At 33.8% G+C, this 19,104-nt stretch overlaps 1 protein-coding gene across 5 annotated transcripts in view; it reads right to left on the bottom strand.

Annotated features, from left to right (window-relative positions):
- Positions 1-19,104, bottom strand: part of VPS13A (vacuolar protein sorting 13 homolog A) — a 266,066-nt gene that overhangs the window by 43,674 nt on the left and 203,288 nt on the right. For all 5 annotated transcript variants that reach the window (XR_008713637.1, XM_055578364.1, XM_055578365.1 and 2 more), the window contains 8 exons: positions 17,734-17,863; positions 9,291-9,523; positions 5,166-5,319; positions 4,448-4,594; positions 4,178-4,259; positions 3,510-3,579; positions 2,516-2,621; positions 12-125 (listed from right to left, as the gene is read on the bottom strand). Coding sequence is in view for 4 of the 5 variants with exons in the window: in XM_055578364.1 (XP_055434339.1) it covers positions 12-125; positions 2,516-2,621; positions 3,510-3,579; positions 4,178-4,259; positions 4,448-4,594; positions 5,166-5,319; positions 9,291-9,523; positions 17,734-17,863 (1,036 nt within the window). In the remaining variant the exon portion in view is untranslated. The remainder of the gene's footprint in view (positions 1-11; positions 126-2,515; positions 2,622-3,509; positions 3,580-4,177; positions 4,260-4,447; positions 4,595-5,165; positions 5,320-9,290; positions 9,524-17,733; positions 17,864-19,104) is intronic.

Genomic DNA, 19,104 nt, shown 5'->3' with positions numbered 1-19,104 from the left:
TTTCCCCCTACCTTGATAGGAGATATATGAAAGTATTCATAGAGACTGACTTGTGATGAATCTACTAATGAGACTATTTTATATTCTTCTTGGAAAGCTTCTATGTCTTTATGAAAAAGCTCAACCTATAAAGGGACATAAAATATTAAAAACTTAAGGAATGTATCTGTGTAAGTATTAAGCCAATACACTTACAATGGAAAAAACAAAAATGAGATTATGATAACAATTTTGTTCACAATACTATAAAAAGAATAAAATACTCAAATTTAGCAAAAAGAAGTATAAAACGTATACTCAAATGATAAAAACTCTCTTGAAAGAAAATGAAGATCTACATAAATGGAAAACATCCCATGTTCAAGGGTTGGAAGACTTAATACTGTTAAGATGGTACCTCTTCCAAGTTGATCTGTACATCCAATGTAATTACTATCAGAACCCTACATGACTTCTCTGAAGAAGGCAAGCTGATTCTAAAATTCATATGGAACTGCAAAGGGATCCAAAATAGCCAAAACAATCTTGAAAAAGAACTGAATACCAATATTCATACTTCTCAATTTCATAATTTACTGACGTTAGACTCTTAATTATACCATATACAAAAATTAACTCAATATGAATGAAACACCTAATTTTAAGGACTTAAAGTTTAAAATGCTTAGAACACAGGGCTAAATCTTTTAACTTTGGATTTGGCAAAGGAGTCTTAGAAATGACACCAAATACATGAGCAACAAAATAAAAAATATTTTGGACTTGAGTAACATCAAAAGCTTCTGTGCTTCAAAAGACAAATAAAAAGTAAAACACAACATAAAGAATTAGAGAAAATATTTGCAAATCATATATCAGACATGGATGGGGCTTGCATTCATAATACATAAAGAACTTTTACAATTCAATTAAAAAACAAACCCATTAAATAACAGGCAAAAAATTTGAACAGACATTTCTCCATAGCAGATATGCAAGTAGTCAATTAACAAATTATCAAATCAAAAGTATCCAACATAATTACTCATTAGATAAATGCAAATCAAAACCACAGTGATATATACTACTTCACACCTACTAGGATAGCTTGAATTAAAAGGACAGACAATAACAAGTATTAGTGAGATCTGTTGAAATCAGAATCTTCATATATTCTGCTGAAGAGTATAAAATGATGCAGTAACTATGGACAATTGTCTAGAAGTCTTGAAATTATTAAACAGAGCTACCAACTTCCTAGCAATTTCACTCCTAGGTAAATACCCAAGAGAACTGAAAACATATGTACACAAAAAACTTGTACAAAAATACTCACAGCAGCATTATTCGTAATAGCCAAATTGTACAAACAACCCTAATGTCTACTAACTGATGAATGGATAAACAAAATGTGGTGTATCTATACAGCCGAATATTACTTGGCCATAAAAAGGAATCTGATACATGCTACAACATGGATGAACCTTGAAAGCATTATGCTAAATCAAAGGAAATACATCAAAAAACACTACATAGTGTATGATTCCATTTATACTAAATATCTATAATAAGAAAATCCATAGAAAGTACATTAGTGTTTGCATAAGGCTAAGGCAGTTTTCTTTCGGGGGTGAAGAAAATGTTGCAGAATCAGTGGTGATGGTTGCATAATTCTGAATATACTAAAAACTACTAAACTATACAATTTAATTGGGTAAAATGTATAGTATGTGAACTATAGCTCGATGAACTGTTATTAAAAGGAAAAAAGGTATAATTTCCTTGTCTTTATCTGTGTACAACTGACCCTTGAACAACAGAGATTTGAAGTACAAGGATCTACTTAAACATGTTCCCTTCCCCCCACCCCATGCTAAATACTACAGTACTATACAATCCTCAGTTGTGTGACTCCTTGGATGCAGACCCTTGGATACGGAGGAACTATGTATGCACAGGGCCAAATATACATTATACACAGATTTTCAACTGAGAACAGGGTTGGTGCCCATCACCCCCACATTGTTCAAAGGTAAACTGTAGTTTGTTTTATCTTCAAAATTCTTTCTAAAAGAACAGCTGAAAAATAAAACATCTCTTATCCACCTAACAATTGTAATTTTATCATCTTTCTATCAGTTACAAAGAACATATTATATTTATTTTCCTTATCCCTTTTCTCATCAAATATCCTGGTCATATCCAAACTTCTAAATTATCAATCAACACAAAAGTAACACAGGAAAATAAAATAGGAAGAAATAAGTGATGTAAACATGACTGATTATCCTCTTCCTCTTTTACTGGTTTAAAACTTTTCCTCTTATTTGTTACCTTATCTTCAGAAGGTTAGCTGTCTTGCTTCCAACTTCTATCATTTGAGTATGTGATTTCCACCAACGTAGAACCATGGTAGCAGAATAAATTTTTTTTAATTTTTAAAAACATGTTAATACATTTAAGAATGTATAATGTAATCACTGTTTTCTAAAGTCCCCCTCTTTCCCTAAATCAATGCTACTATTTTAAGTCTCACCTCTGTTTTTTCAGTGACTTCAGCTGGTGTCATAAGTTCTGATACAGCATAGACAAATCCAAGATCTAACCTGAGATCCATTTCTTGGATCAACACTTTGAAATACCTATAAATAGCAAGGTAAAACATTTTAAGGTAAAACAAGGTAAAACATTTAAAAATTATCGATTAACTGAATTAACAAAATTATAAAAGAAAAAACATAAGACACATATTAAAACATTGACACTTAGGACTTTCTAGGTGAATGAATTAAAAACATAATGGCAACACTGTTCAGAATAGAAACAAACTCAAAATGTGAAAATGTCTACAAAGAGAAAATTGATAAGTAAACTGGCACAAAGTAACACAAGGAAATATGACGTACAAGTGATAATAAATAAACTCTAGCTATATACAACAAAATAAATTAATTTTAGTAAAAATTTGAATAAAAAAGGCAAGCCCAAGGCATATATTTACAGTTCGAAAAAAATTTAATTAGCACAACTTTTGGCAAAGTAAGAAGCATAATGTTTAGCTACACATAAATAATAAACCAGTATTTTTAAAACGGAATAAAAACATTATTTATCTTGGTGATAGGGTGGAGGAAACAAGAAATATGGGAGTGATACGTAGATGGATGCTTCTGTCAATGTTCTGTTTTTTGAAATGGGTGGTGACTGAATTTGAATATACTATTTTCTTTCTTGTTTATAAAACAGTATGCAGTAATGCTAGACAACAGAGAAAACAAATAAAAAGAAAGTAATACAATACACATAATTCAGAAATGACTATTATTAATATCTATGTATAATTCATTTGAAGCCTTCTGACTTCTCAAGATTACAAAATAATTGATTTTTTCTATGACCTTTCTAATTTAACATTTTACACTTAAATCTTTGACTCATCTAAAATTTATTTAAGAGTACAATTAGCTCACATATTTAAACAAAACACTGTGCTTTAAATGCACACAAAATAAACATATTAAGACACTTACTTAATACGTGATATCTGTGAATGTCCTGCAGATCTCATGACAATACTGACATCAGTAAAGGGTTTTGGTGCTGTAAAGGTTAACAAATATGATTAATCTAATGATGCTTTAAACAAAAGATAAGCATTTTCTTGTAATTTAATACACATCACAATGGACACTTAAATTATGTATTAAATCATGAGCATGAATTAAAATTACTGATATTTGTAAGATCTACCACAGTCTTAATTTCAGACTGCAGGATTGTTTTTTTTTAATTATCTGTATTCACTTTTAGGTTAACTGAACCTTTAAATCAGTGATTTTAAACCAGAAGTATACATTAGAATCATCAGGACAACTTTGTGAAAATAGACTTCATGGTCTTATTCCTTTATTCAAAGTTTCTAGTGGCTTTTAAATTAGGAATTTACAAACTTGTAATCTTTTAAAGAAATTATGTCTCTAAAAATTATATATACATTTCTAATCAATCTTTTCTTCAGTATTCACTCAGTTTTATTGAAGTTAGTTGAGTACTTCCTGGTCTTTTTTCAAGCCATTGAATTTTCCAATGATCCTATAGAAACTAAACTTGAGAATGGTTTCACTTCATACTTTTATAGTAAAATAAATCAAATAGCTAATACAACCATTTTTATGGCGATCTAAAAATAGAAACAAACCTGAATCCAAGGTGACGGACTTGGGTGGTTTAATGGGATAAAACACAAATGGAAATATAGCACCATGTATTTGGTTTTGGATCTAAGAAACAAAAAGGTCAGTATATTAATATGTTAATTATAGAATCTGACTAGAATAACAAAATTTAAGAAGAAGAAGGCATCAAACACTCTAGTCAAACAAACTACAGACAAAACAGACCGTGGGAATACATTTATTGTATTTCCATATTTCTTTAGAATATGATTTGAATATCTTTTCAAACTTACCTGTATTCTATAAATTTGAATTCTAAACGATGACTGATGTGCAGATGTGCTATATTCTACTTTTAATGCTGGAAGATAATTTCTTCTTATAGCTATTACATGTGGCTGCAGAATTTTCATGTTAGAAGCACCAGGTGTGAAGCGAACCTGAAAAATATGCCCACCGTCCCCAACAAAAAAAAACCCACAGAATTTCTCTTTATTAATTGACTAAAGTTAGAAATCTGTACCAAAAAACTTTTATGATAATATTAATTTAAATAGTAGGCTAAATATTTGATAAGATTTTGATTGAGATCTTTATATCCCATACACATACAACTCACAAATATTCATATAATATTCACAAAATATTCATATACCCCTGGTAACTTGATTTTTATCACTTTTTATATATTTTTTTTACTTTATTTCTTTAACTTTTACTTCACTAAAATTCATCAAAAAATAAAGCAATATAAGAAAAATAACTTTAACCCTGTGTACGAGACAGAAAAATAACTTTAAAAATAAAGCAAAACAACTTAGATCATCAGCACTTAAAGAAGTCTGAATCTTCAGACAGAGAACTATTCCTTTAAAATATTCTATATAAAGTATGTATAATAAGATTCATTGTTTTGTAAGCAAACTTGTCTTTCCTTAAAAACGAATTCATGGTTCATCTAATTACAACAGATAGGAATTAAAACTTCATATCAGTACTTAAAAATATTACCAGAATGTTGGTGTCCAACTCAATAACCTTATCTTCTGATGGTGAAGATTCAGAATATTCCTTAAATTCCTTCTCTAACTTCTCAGTGTGCTTTACACTCATTGGCTTCCATCTTGCCTTCTTCCTGGGCTTTGTCTCCCAAACCACATCAGAACTTATATACGAAAGCAAAAATCATAGTACTAATTTATAAACAGTTTCGTTTTAACTGGTTTATTACATGAATTACAAAACCGTCAGTGAATTTTTGCAATATCTCTAGTTGTAAGCAAGCACATTTTAAGTTTAAAAACATGAATTCATTCAACCAATACTTATTAAACTCTTATTCAGGCATATTCTAGGTGGCAGCAATACTATTAGGGAAAGTTTCTGCCATTTTGGAACCTTCTTTTACCTGAGGAGAGACAGACTGACACTAAACAGTAAATTAGCATATTTCAATATATAAGGAGGTAAACATGGCTTTTGAAAGAAGAAAAAGCAGACAGGTTAAGGAGGATCTAGAGTACTGGGATATGCAAAGTGGTGGGGGTTGCAGTATCAAAATAGAATGGTCAATGGAGGTGTCATTAAGAAGGTGAGATTTCAACAGCCTGAAAGAAGATGGGGTAGTTATCTAGTGGACATTTCAGGTAGAGAGGCAAGCTAGGGCAAAGACTACAAAGCAGAGCATGCCATAGCACAGAAAAAGCAAGAGGGCTTGGCATGCTTGGAATACATTAAGAGTAGAAGATGAAGTAAGATAGATAATGAGAGGCAAAACAATGTAAAGCCTTGAGGATACGGTAAAGACTGAGTTTTATTATGAGATGAGAACCCATTGGATGATTATGAGAAGATAATCAGCAATATGATCTGACTTAAGGTTTAAGAATAAACTGTGTGATGGGATGGGAAGCAAGGGAAAAAAAATAAAGGATGAAGACTAGGACAGGAAAACTTGTTAGGAATGTAATACAGTAAGCCAGGAGAAAAATGGTGATGGTTCTGCCTAGGGTGGTAAGACTGAAGCATTACAAAGTGGTCAGATTCTATGTGTGTTTTGAAGCAAGATCCAAAACAATATTTTCAGATAGGTCAGAGGGGGTAAGGTTAAATAAATTAGGGGGTAAGATAAAGAAATCAAAGATGATTCCAAAGATTTTGACATGAGCAACTAGAAGAATGTAGTTGTCATTAACTCCAGTGGGAAAGCAGGTTTTGATAGAATGAGGAAGGAGTTTGGTTTTACATACTATAAAGCTTAAGAAGTCTCTTAGATACCTAAGCAGAGATTTTATGTAAGTAGCTGGACAGGCAAGTCTGTCGTGAACTCAGAACAAAAATCTAGCCGAAGATACACGTCAAGAAGTTTTCTGCATATATATGGTATTTGAAATCATAAAACTGAAACAGAGAAGAGAAGCGGACTCAGGTCTGAGAGCCTCAAGATACCCAATATTAAGCAGTTGAGAAAATGACAAGGCACCAAGAAGTGTGACTAAGAATGCTCAAACAGAAAGAAAAACCAAGGCGGTGAGCTATCCTGGAAGTAAAGTCAAAGAAACTGGGTCAAGGAGGGATCTGTGTAGAATGTTAGAATGTTATAAACTTAAGCAACATGAAGACTGGTAATTGTACAATGCACCTGGCAAAACATAGGTCTCTGGTGATCTTATCAAGACCAGCTTTACGGTACACTGAAAGCAAAAGCCTGTTCAGAACTGTTAAGAAAAAAATGGGTAAAAAAAAGAACTGGAGAGAGTGAAAATATTTTTTTAAATAGATAACACTTCTAATGAGTTCAGCTATAAAGTAAAGCAAAGAAATGTACAGTAGGTAGCAGGGAAAGTAGGTTCAAGAGAATTTTTTTTAGTTGAAAGATATTAAACTTATTTGAACAATTCAATAGGGAGCCAAAAATTATTGAAGTAGGACAGAGAAAGAAGAGGATTGCTGGGTCAGTGTCTCAAGAGGCAAGAGTGAATGAGATATAGTGCAAAAGAAGAAAATATGTTTAAATAGGAGCACATACAATATATCTATGATAAGTGGGAAGTGTGTTGCTGCAATATATAGGTAAAAAATACTGGTGCATAGGAAGCTGAGATGTTGGGAGGGGGTCTTTGGAAGTTCCTTTTTGACTACATCAGTTTACTTGGTGAAACAAGACTCAAGGCACTGAGTTGAGAGAGAATGGGATTTAATAAGAGCCAAAATGTGAAATGGGCTTCCCTTGTGGCTCAGCTGGTAAAGAATCCCCTGCAATGCGGGAGACCTGGGTTAGAACCCTAGGTTGGGAAGATCCCCTGAAGAAGGGAAAGGCTACTAACTCCATTATTCTGGCCTGGAGAATTCCATTAACTGTATAGTCCATGGGATCACAAAGAGTCTGGCTCAGTGATAAAGAATCTGCTTGCCAATGCTGGAGACTTTAAGATGTGGGTTCAATCCCTGGGTTGGGAAGATCCCTGGGGAGGAAATGGCAACCCGCTGCAGTATTCTTGCCTGGAAAATTCCATGGATAGAGGAACCTGGCAAGCTACAGTCCATGGGGTCTCAAGGGGTCTGAGAGGACACATGCATGCAAAGTGTGAAACAGTAATAGAGGAGAGAGAGTGAATGGAACAAATCTTATTTACTAAAAAACCACTGAAAGACTTAAAGACAAATTTAAAAATCTATCCACATTCTAGGGACTTCCCTGGTGGTCCAGTAGTTAAGACTGCATGCTTTCACTGCAGGGGATGCAGGTCTGATCTTTGGTCAGGTAATTAAGATCCTGCATGCCATGCCACATAGCAAAAACACACACAAAGGTGGGAAAAGAGGCTCCTGAACAGCTTCCAGTTTCCACATCTCAAAAAAAAAAAAAAAAATCTATCCACATTCTAAAATCACTTCACTCATTCTGTTTAAGTATGTAAATTATTTAATTTTACTCATTCTAAAATTTCTTGTTCTCTTTCTTCTAAAATTTATGTTCTCTTAATAAATAAACAGAAAGATAGAAACCATGTATCAATTCCCTTTGCATTCGCATCATTTAGCATAGGAGACAGCACATTAGGTTTCACAGGCTTAAAATCTGTTGTCTATTTGAACTTTCTATTTCAGTAATAAAATATTTTTTGAGAACAATAAAAATTTTTAAGAAAATAGTTTTAACATGCTTATTTATTGATTTGGCTGCACTGCTTGGCACACAGGTTCTTAGTTCTCTGACCAGGGATCGAATCTGTGCCCCTCCAATGGAAGCGCTGAATACTAACCACTAGACTGCCCAGGAATTTCCTTTAATATGTCTTTTTAAATGGCTTAGTTACCATTCAAGAAGTTAGGGACATTTCTAGACAAACTTACATAGAAAAACAAATTCAAATCTGTATCATAAACCTTTAATTTATATGTCTGAGAGTTTAATTCAAGGGATTAAAACATTATCCTTGTTATACAAACTGGAATCTAGCAACAGTCTCAAATTAGGCAGTACTATAAAAATACTAATTTCAAGTAGTTACGAACAGAAACATTATGTGCATAAAGGAAAGAAGAGAGTTTTACTGGTGATGACTTATGTGGGAAATGGTAAATACAATATTACCTTATTAGATCTTAAAGTGCCAAGATCAAAGTCGAAAGTGATTAGAAAGGAAGATGTATAGAGTGGGGAATACAGTCAATAATAATGAATAATTTTTGTATGGTCACAGATAGTAATTAGACTTATTGTGATCACTAATAAACAGAAATACTGAGTCACTATGTTATGTAACAGGAACTAACACAGTGTAGCAAATCAAACACACTTCAAAATAAACTCACAGGAACAGGTGGTAATGAACAATTAAACATTTCCTTGTGACATGTTAAAGAAAGAAAATATACTTTTAATAAGTTGAATAATTCTAATTTTCAGAGAGTTGGGAAAATAACATGATGAGAGATTTATAAATCTGATTTTTGGTATATCTTTATCTTCAAAGGCAAAAAAAGTATCAAAGCACTTTTAAATTAGCATTACTTTAGATTAGTATCACTGAATAGTCAAAACAAAATTTAATTCATTTTAGACTTTAAAATCACAATTCTTAATGATTAAGAACTTACACTTAAATGTATCCAAATTCTAATACATCTAACCTTGTAATGCCAATATAGGCTACTTCTTGCTTTGTATAATTGTTGACAAGAGAAATCCCAACATCTTGTAACGCCAACACAATTTCTTGCTCTGCTAACTCTGCTTTCTCACTTTCATATGTCACTTTAAATACTCTTGGATCTTCAGTGAATAAAATTATGCGTTGTAAGCCTTCAAAAAATGAAACTAAATAAATGGTCGTTTTCCCCAAATTTATAGGTGTCATCATATCCTGAAATAAAATCATCAAAAAAATAAGAAAATTAGGGTTTGGTCCCAACCAACATGAAATCTACATTCCACACTTGAAAAATGAGAATAGTAATGGTACCTCCTTCATAGGAATAAAATAAATTAACAATTGTGTAACATTTTGAAATTTACATAATTCAAATTAGTTAATGAAATTTTCTGCCATAATCATTATGAAGTCAGGAAGACAGGTAAACTTTTAATATCATAGTAAAATCTAATTAGTCTTCCTTTGTAGGCTAATTAGTAACACAGAATTTATCTTCTCTGCCTTATTACAACACTAATCAATGTGTTATGCATTAAAAGTTGTTTAGTCAGAAACTTCTATTCCTTTTCAGAGGTGAACTAAATAAGATAAAAGAATATTTGACACACCAGTTGCATGCTCTACAAAGCACAAATACTACAGGGTTAATACTACAGAAAGACTTTATATATAAGCATTGTGCTGATATCAGGGTCTTGAGTTTAAAATAATTAACTTCTAATAGTTAACTGTCAGCCATTAATTCCTAGTTAATGAACATTCTGATTAAACAAGGTATTATAATATACAGTACACATTCATGTTATAATCCACTAAAATTAAAAGTAAGTTACTATAGTCATGTTACTTACAACACTCTCTAAAATACAATACATAATACTAAAACTACATTAAGATGTAAATAAGCTAATTTCCAAGTAATTCTGAAATATTTCTAATATGTAATAGTGGATTACAAGTTTATCTTTGCAAACTTCAACTATCATTGTGATATAAGTATGCAAAAGTACTTATTGAAGCTGAGGCACCAATACTTTGGTCACCTGATGCAAAGAGCTGACTCATTTGAAAAGACCCTGATGCTGGGAAAGATTGAAGGCAGGAGGAGAAGAGGACGACAGAGGATGAGATGGTTGGATGGCATCACTGACTCAATGGACGTAAGTTTGAGCAAGCTCAGGGAGTTGGAAATGGACAGGGAAGCCTGGCGTGCTGTAATCCATGGGGTCACAAAGAGTCGGACATGACTGAGCGACTGAACTGCAATGAACTGATGCAAAGGTACTAATCGACAGGTTAAATAGCTTATTATTTTTATTTTTTATATTAAAATGAATTCTTTTTTAAAAAAATAAATCTAATAATCATGAATTTAAAAAATAAAGTTAGGCCAATCATGGGCAACTCTCTCAAATACACTTAAACAACACTGGACTTCACAAGAGCAACACTGGAAAGACAATGGAAAAGTACAATCAATATTCTAAAAGAAAATAACTCGAAACTCAGAATTCCTTACTCAGCAAAAGTATTCCTCAGTGAAGAAAAGTACAAGAAATAAAGATGCTTGAAAACAAATGAAAACTACTAAATATCACCATCAACAGAAATTCACTCGAGCAAATTCTACAGGAGGAATTAAATACCAGCAAGAGTTAAGTGATCCAAGATGAATGTAAGAAGTAAGAAAGGAATGTTATATAAATAAAATGTGAGAGAAAACATTTTACAAAATTCAATATTCAGGAATAATAAAAATTTTGGCAAACAAAGACTACATGAGAAGTTCTTTAACCTCTTATCAAACTTCCCAAACACATACCAAACTTCAGCAAAGATCACACTTAAAGGTAAATGTTGATGTCATATAACATGAGACCAGAAATAAGGCAAAAATATATGTAAACATCAGTTTTATTAAACAGGACATAGAGATGCAAGCCAGTCCAGTAAGGCAAAAAGAAATTAAAGATGAAGGGACTGAAAAGGAGAAAACAAAACTCTCATTATTTTTAAGTGTCATGATTATACATGTGGAAAAATAAAAAACAATATTAATAAGAGAATTCAGTGAATTTTCTGGATTAAAAAAAATCAAAACACAAAATGCCATTACACTCCCATATGCTAACAAGCTTAATTTTAAAAAGATATCATGGGTTTCTGTTCTAGCAACTGACGACTAGGTGGTCTGAGACAAACCCTCTTGCTAACAGCAAAAAGTTGGAAAACATCTAAAAAGGAAAAATATGTGTCTGAAAAGACAGAAAAGCCTCTAAGATAGCATGAATTAATGGCACCAAGATCTGAAAGAGAAAGAAAGCCAATAAAAGTGAACTTTGTGGGACTTCCCTGGTGGTCCAATGGCTAAGACTCTGTGTTCCCAATGCAGGGAGGTCAGGTTGGATCCAGGGTCTGGGAACTAGATCCCACATGCCGGAACTAAGAGTTCACAGGCCATAACTAAAGATCCCTCATGCCACAACTAAAACTCAGTGTAGTCAAATAAATAAATAAAACCAAGAAACAAAACAAAAAAAAGTAACAGAAAAGACAAAGTGGTCTTTGTATCCAGAGTTCACAACTGTCAGTTCAAAAAGTAGAAGCAAATACTGAGAAGTTAGGGAACATCATTCAGAGTCTCAAATTATCTTTAAAATTTTTCATATACTATGTTCAGCACAGAGTCAAAAATAAACATGCAAATAAACAAATGGGACCTAATTAACCTTAAAAGCTTCTGCACATCAAAGGAAACTATTAGCAAGGTGAAAAGACAGCCTTCAGAATGGGAGAAGGTAATAGCAAATGAAGCAACTGACAAACAACTAATCTCGAGAATATACAAGCAACTCCTACAGCTCAACTCCAGAAAAATCAATGACCCAATCAAAAAATGGGCCAAAGAACTAAATAGACATTTCTCCAAAGAAGACATACAGATGGCTAACAAACACATGAAAAGATGCTCAACATCACTCATTATCAGAGAAATGCAAATCAAAACCACTATGAGGTACCATTTCACACCAGTCAGAATGGCTGCGATCCAAAAGTCTACAAGTAATAAATGCTGGAGAGGGTGTGGAGAAAAGGGAACCCTCTTACACTGTTGGTGGGAATGCAAACTTGTACAGCCACTATGGAGAACAGTGTGGAGATTCCTTAAAAAACTGGAAATAGACATGCCTTATGATCCAGCAATCCCACTGCTGGGCATACACACTGAGGAAACCAGAAGGGAAAGAGACATGAGTACCCCAATGTTTATCGCAGCACTGTTTATAATAGCCAGGACATGGAAGCAACCTAGATGTCCATCAGCAGATGAATGGATAAGAAAGCTGTGGTACATATACACAATGGAGTATTACTCAGCCATTAAAAAGAATACATTTGAATCAGTTCTAATGAGGTGGATGAAACTGGAGCCTATTATACAGAGTGAAGTAAGCCAGAAAGAAAAACACCAATACAGTATACTAACGCATATATATGGAATTTAGAAAGATGGTAACAATAACCCTGTGTACGAGACAGCAAAAGAGACACTGATGTATAGAACAGTCTTATGGACTCTGTGGGAGAGGGAGAGGGTGGGAAGATTTGGGAGAATGGCATTGAAACATGTAAAATATCATGTATGAAATGAGTTGCCAGTCCAGGTTCGACGCACGATACTGGATGCTTGGGGCTGGTGCACTGGGACGACCCAGAGGGATGGAATGGGGAGGGAGGAGGGAGGAGGGTTCAGGATGGGGAACACATGTATACCTGTGGCGGATTCATTTTGATATTTGGCAAAACTAATACAGTTATGTAAAGTTTAAAAATAAAATAAAATTAAAAAAAAAAATAAATAAACATGCAAACAGAATGGATTTTAGTGAAAACCAAGAAAAGAGAAAATTTTAAAATATCCAGAAGAAATCTAGGTATTGGAATTGTCAGACAGTCTTTAAAGTAGTTATGATCAGAACATTCAAGAAATTATGTAACAAGATAGAGAATATGGGAACAAAAACTTTTATAATAGAAACCTTAGAACTGATATTTCAATAACTAAAATTAAGAATTCAATAGATGATTTTAAGAGGAGATTAGACACAGTAAAAGAAGTACAGTGAAAAACAAGTCAGAAGGAAATATTCATACTGAAGGAAGGAGAGAAAAGGATTAAACAACACATAAAAGTCATAAGAGACATCATAGAACATGTCTCTTAGAACAACACATAAAAGTCATAAGAGACATGATGAAAAAGTCTAACATTTATGCAATGGTGAATTCCTAAGAGGAAGAGGAAAGAGGTGCCGAAACTAAATTTGATATCTGGCAGAAATACTTCACTAAACACAGAGCAAAATAAAGACATTTTCAGACAAATGAAACTAATCAGCTATTGACTCTGATAAGTGGAATACTGCCTGCCATATCAGTAAACAAAGGATGCCACAGTCAACAATTACAGTAGCAGTCTAGGATGAGCTGGTGAGCCCTGAGGGAACTCAGAATATAAAAACACAGGATACTAGTCCCAGATAGCTGAGGTGAATATCAGAAGAATGAGTTCAGTGAGCCCAGACTCTTGTACCTTCCCATACACAGAAAAGTGCTAAATGCCTTAACTTGACCTATCTGCTTTTCTTAAATTAACAATAATCTTTTGATGTTCAGACTACCTGTCCTTTGTTGCAATACTCCTATATATCCTGGCTCCCTCAACACCACCTTGCCACTTCAGAGTAATTCTCTCAGAGATACTTTAGATGCTGCCTCCTGGGGTTGAAGTCCTAAAAACTCCTGCCGAATAAAACATAACTCACAACACTTTTAGGTTTTGAATAATATTTTAGTCAACAACTCTTGCCTGGAAAATCCCATGGACAGAGGAGCCTGGCAGGCTACAGTCCACAGGGTCTCAGAAGAGTTAGACACAACTTAAGTGACTAAACAACAACAATAATCCTCCCAGTTAGGCAGTTGCAAACTGTGGCCTATGATAGTTTTATAAGTCTCAATATTTAAGCCCAAAAGATACTGTGGTGGGCACTGCAACATTATATACTAATAAGAATCAACTTAACAAAAGACAACAATTCTAAATTTATATCTACCTAATCACATAGTTGCAAGGAGATCCAACTAGTCCATCCTAAAGGAAATCAGTCCTAAATGTTCATTGGAAAGACTGATGTTGAAGCTGAAACTCCAATACTTTGGCCACCTGATGCAAAGAGCTGACTCATTTGAAAAGCCCCTGATGCCGGGAAAGACTGAAGACAGGAGGAGAAGAGGACGACAGAGGATGACATGGTTGGATGGCATCACAGACTCAACGGATATGAGTTTGAGTAAACTTTGTAAGTTGGTGATGGACAGGGAGGCCTGGCGTGCTGCAATCCATGGGGTCACAAAGAGTCAGACGCAACTGAGCGACTGAATTGAACTGAATCACACCGTTTCAAAATGTAAAAGCTCAAATTAAGAAAACCAAAAAAGGTATGCATAGATCCATGATTTCAGACACCATTCTCACAGCAACAGAACAAGCACAAACAAAAAACTTAATAAGATAGAAGATCTAAACAACTCAACAAAACTTGAACAAATTGACATATATGTATGTCAATATGTATGTCATACATGTATGCCAACCGCAGAATATGTCTTTTTTTCAAATACACATAAAATATTTACAAAAATTGATTACAAGCCCACAAAGCCAATTTCAATAAATTTCAATGAACTGATTCAGAGTATGTTCCCTGGTCACAGTGGAATTAAGTTAGAAATAAATAAACAAAGAAAATACTTTTGAAAAGTGATAACCTAAGTAACCATGAAGCCAAAACATAAAAATAAATCACAATGAAATTCAGAAAATATTTTGAACTAAAAAATAATTAATATACAGCCAAATTTGTGAGAAAGAATTGCTACTGTTTTTGGAAGAAGTTTGTGACTTTGCTGCTGCTGCTGCTGCTAAGTTGCTTCAGTCGTGTCCAATTCTGTGCGACCCCACAGACGGCAGCCCACCAGGCTCCCCCATCCCTGGGATTCTCCAGGCAAGAACACTGGAGTGGGTTGCCATTTCCTTCTCCAATGAATGAAAGTGAAAAATGAAAGTGAAGTCGCTCAGTCATGTCCGACTCTTCGCGACTCCGTGGACTGCAGCCTACCAGGCTCCTCCGTTCATGGGATAAGTGACTTCAAATAAAAAGTGAAGAAAATCTAAAAAGCAATGATCTAGGTATCTGCTGTGAACTCATTTGTGCTGTTCCCCTCTCCCCATTCATATGTTACAGTCTCAGCCTCCAATATGACTATATGGTGGAGGTAATGACATCATGGTTAAATGACATCATGGGGGAGGGGAAGGGTGTAAATAGGGCTCTGATCCACCAGTATTCCTTTCCTTATAAGAAATACCAGAGAGCTCACTCCCTCTCTCTTCACCCTGTGGAGACATAGCAAGAAGGCTGCCATCTGCAAGCCAGGAAGCAGCCTCATAAAAGTTCACCATAATTTGACTATGCTGGCATTCTGATCTCAGGCTTCCTGCCTCCAGTACCACTAGAAATGAATCTCCACTGTTTAAAGCATCCAGGCTAAGGTATTTTGTTATAGCATTCTGAGCAGATTAATACAATTATCTATCAAGAGTTTAAAAGAAAATTACCAAATTAAAACAGAAGAAAGGTGAAAGAATATAATATAGACTAGGCAAAAATAGGTGAAAATGAAAACAAATGTATAAAAGAGATCATCAAAAGGGAAATTGATGGTTTTCTGACAGACAAAACTAAACTGAAACTAATTAAACTAATAAAATCTCAGCAAACCTTAGAGAAAAAAGGAATGAAGGCACAAATATTCTACACTAGGAATGGAACAAAAAGAAGAATCATCACCATAAATCTTAAAAAGATAAAAATATGGATATTATAAAAACATTTATATCAATATATTAGAAAACTGAGATGAAATAAATGCATTCTTAGAAAAACTCTTATCAAAACCACACAAATAAAAGTAGAAAACTGAACTGCGCTGTTAATAAAAAGTAGCATTCATAATTTAAAAACTTTCTTATAAAGACTATTGAAGGTAAGATGACTAGGCTTCACTTGTGAACTCTACAGCAAACATTCCAAACATTCTACAGATCATACCAGTCTTACATGAACTCTTTCAGAAAACAGAAAAATTGTAGATAATTCCCAACATGTATTAGAAGTCAGGATGACCTTAATATTAAAATCTGGTAAGATTATCACAAGACAAGACAGTGACAAGCCAACTTCTTTCATGAATACAAGCAAAAGTCTTGAACAAAACATTAGCAAGTCAATTCCAAAAATACAAGGCTGGCCTAATATTTGAAAAAACCACCAAATAAGACAAAGCCCCAAAATCATATAATCATCTCAAAAGATAAAAAACAAAATACATAAAAATTAATAAACATTCAGTACTCATTCATTTACTCATTTGATAAGAAATAATAACTAGTGGCAAGAAAAAAGACACTGGAATAGGGAACAAATTAAGATAAATTTTGAAAGATCAATAAAACTTTAATAACAATTTCTGAAAGTCATTTAATATGTTACTGGAATATGTTTATACCTAACTTTATTATTATAGAAAACTGGAGCCTATTATACAGAGTGAAGTAAGCCAGAAAGAAAAACACCAATACAGTATACTAACGCATATATATGGAATTTAGAAAGATGGTAACAATAACCCTGTATACGAGACAGCAAAAGAGATACTGATGTATAGAACAGTCTTTTGGACTCTGTGGGAGAGGGAGAGGGTGGGATGATTTGGGAGTAATGGCATTGAAACATGTATAATATCATATATGAAACGAGTCGCCAGTCCAGGTTCGATGCATGATACTGGACGCTTGGGGCTGGTGCACTGGGATGACCCAGAGGGATGGTATGGGGAGGGAGGAGGGAGGAGGGTTCAGGATGGGGAACACATGTATACCTGTGGCGGATTCATTTTGATATATGGCAAAACCAATAAAAAAAAAAAAAAAAAAAAGAAAACAACAGTCTGCCATTCAGAGATAAATCCATATGTTAACAGATTCCTAAATGTCCTTCACAGAAGCAACACTGACTTAGATGACCTTTAATGCAATAATAATTTGTATCTGTTTATAAATTGAATGCTGAAAGTATCTAAGTTTACCCTTTATAATAGAAGCAAATAAGAAGATAGAAGAAATAAGACTGCTTCCAGTTTTAAACATTTTTGGTTAAGTTAAAGCTTGAATATTGCTTTAAAAATCTTCAGCAGTGTTTAAGAAGTGTAAACACAAAAAGGCTTCAAAACTAGTGAGACTGAAAAAATAAATAAATAAAATCCTGTTAAGAACATCATCATAACCCAGTACATACATCCTTTTGTGTTACTTCACCGTGGCTTTTTCCACATTTCCACTGCAGCTTTCTAGAGCCCACTGGATCAGCCCATGTATAAAATACTGCTTTTCCAGGAGGGAGGGAATCTTCTATTTCACTGAGGGAACTGACATAAATAGGAAAAAAACACAGTAAATTAAGTGCAAGTATACAAATATATTAAGAATCTAAAATAATACTTCATTAATTCTGAATCCATTAATTAAGATTTATGATAGTTCTGAGTAAAGTAGACTGAAATTTTTCCTTATACAATAAAAAAGTGGTTTTCTGAGAAAATAATGAGAATATTTTAAGGGAAATGTTTGCCCTAGTTAGGAAGTAAATATCTCAGGCTGGGTTTCCCTGGTGGCTCAGAGGTACAGAATCCACCTGCCAATGCAGGAGACATGGATCCCTGTCTGAGAAGATCCCAGAGGCCACAGAGACTCATAACTCCATGAGCTATGACTACTGAGCCTGTGCTCTGGAGCTGGGGAACCCTCCCTGCACGACAAGAACTGTGAACCCTAGAGCCTATGCTCCACAAGAAGAGAAGCCACCACAATGAGAAGCCCAAGCACTTCAAGGAAGAGTAGTTCAAGCTTGCTGCAACTGGTGAAAGACCGCACAAAGCAACAGAGACCTAGCACTGTCAAAAATTAATTTAAAAAATATCTCCAGGTTTCTGAAACTTCTCTGTCAACTTTAAATACTAATTAATTATGAAAGAAAATTATTTCATTTACTTTACCTTATCTATACCAAATCTAAGAGAATTTAACTGGTAATACTTTCCTAAGAATTGATTTTACTGTGTCAAAATTCAGTTCAATTATTTTTAAAAACCATAAGACACAGGATATAAATCTAAGAAACTCAATCAACTCACAAAACAATTCAGCAAAAGAAAATGGAGAAGTTACAAATCAAAAAAATAATACAATATAACTTTTCTGAGCTAAAAAAGCTGACTCTGCAGATTAGACTTCATTGGGTATCAGACTAAATGAATGGAAACAATATCATCCAATACAGAATGTAGGACTTTGGAAAATGTCAAATTTTAAGAAAATAGAGGGAAACCTGCCTATCCCTAAACCTGATCTAGGGAAATAACAGTTACCCTTAGAAATAAAAATAAGACTTTTCACTCTGTTCTGTAATACTGAATGCCAGAAAACAATGCAGCAATGCCTACACAAATTTGAGGCAAGAGTTATGACTTAAAATTGTATGCCAAATTGTTAATTTCCAAAGGTAAGACAGTTTGAAATAAGCAACAGCATAACGTATTACCACAAACCCTTACTTTTTCCAACCAAGCCAGAGAGGAGTCAAAATAAAATTTTAAGAACTGTGGTACAT

Source organism: Bubalus kerabau, chromosome 4 (genome assembly GCF_029407905.1).
Source record: "Bubalus kerabau isolate K-KA32 ecotype Philippines breed swamp buffalo chromosome 4, PCC_UOA_SB_1v2, whole genome shotgun sequence".
Lineage (NCBI taxonomy): Eukaryota > Metazoa > Chordata > Mammalia > Artiodactyla > Bovidae > Bubalus > Bubalus kerabau.
The sequence above is the reverse complement of the archived record's forward strand: the minus strand, read 5'-3'. Positions and strand labels throughout refer to the sequence as shown.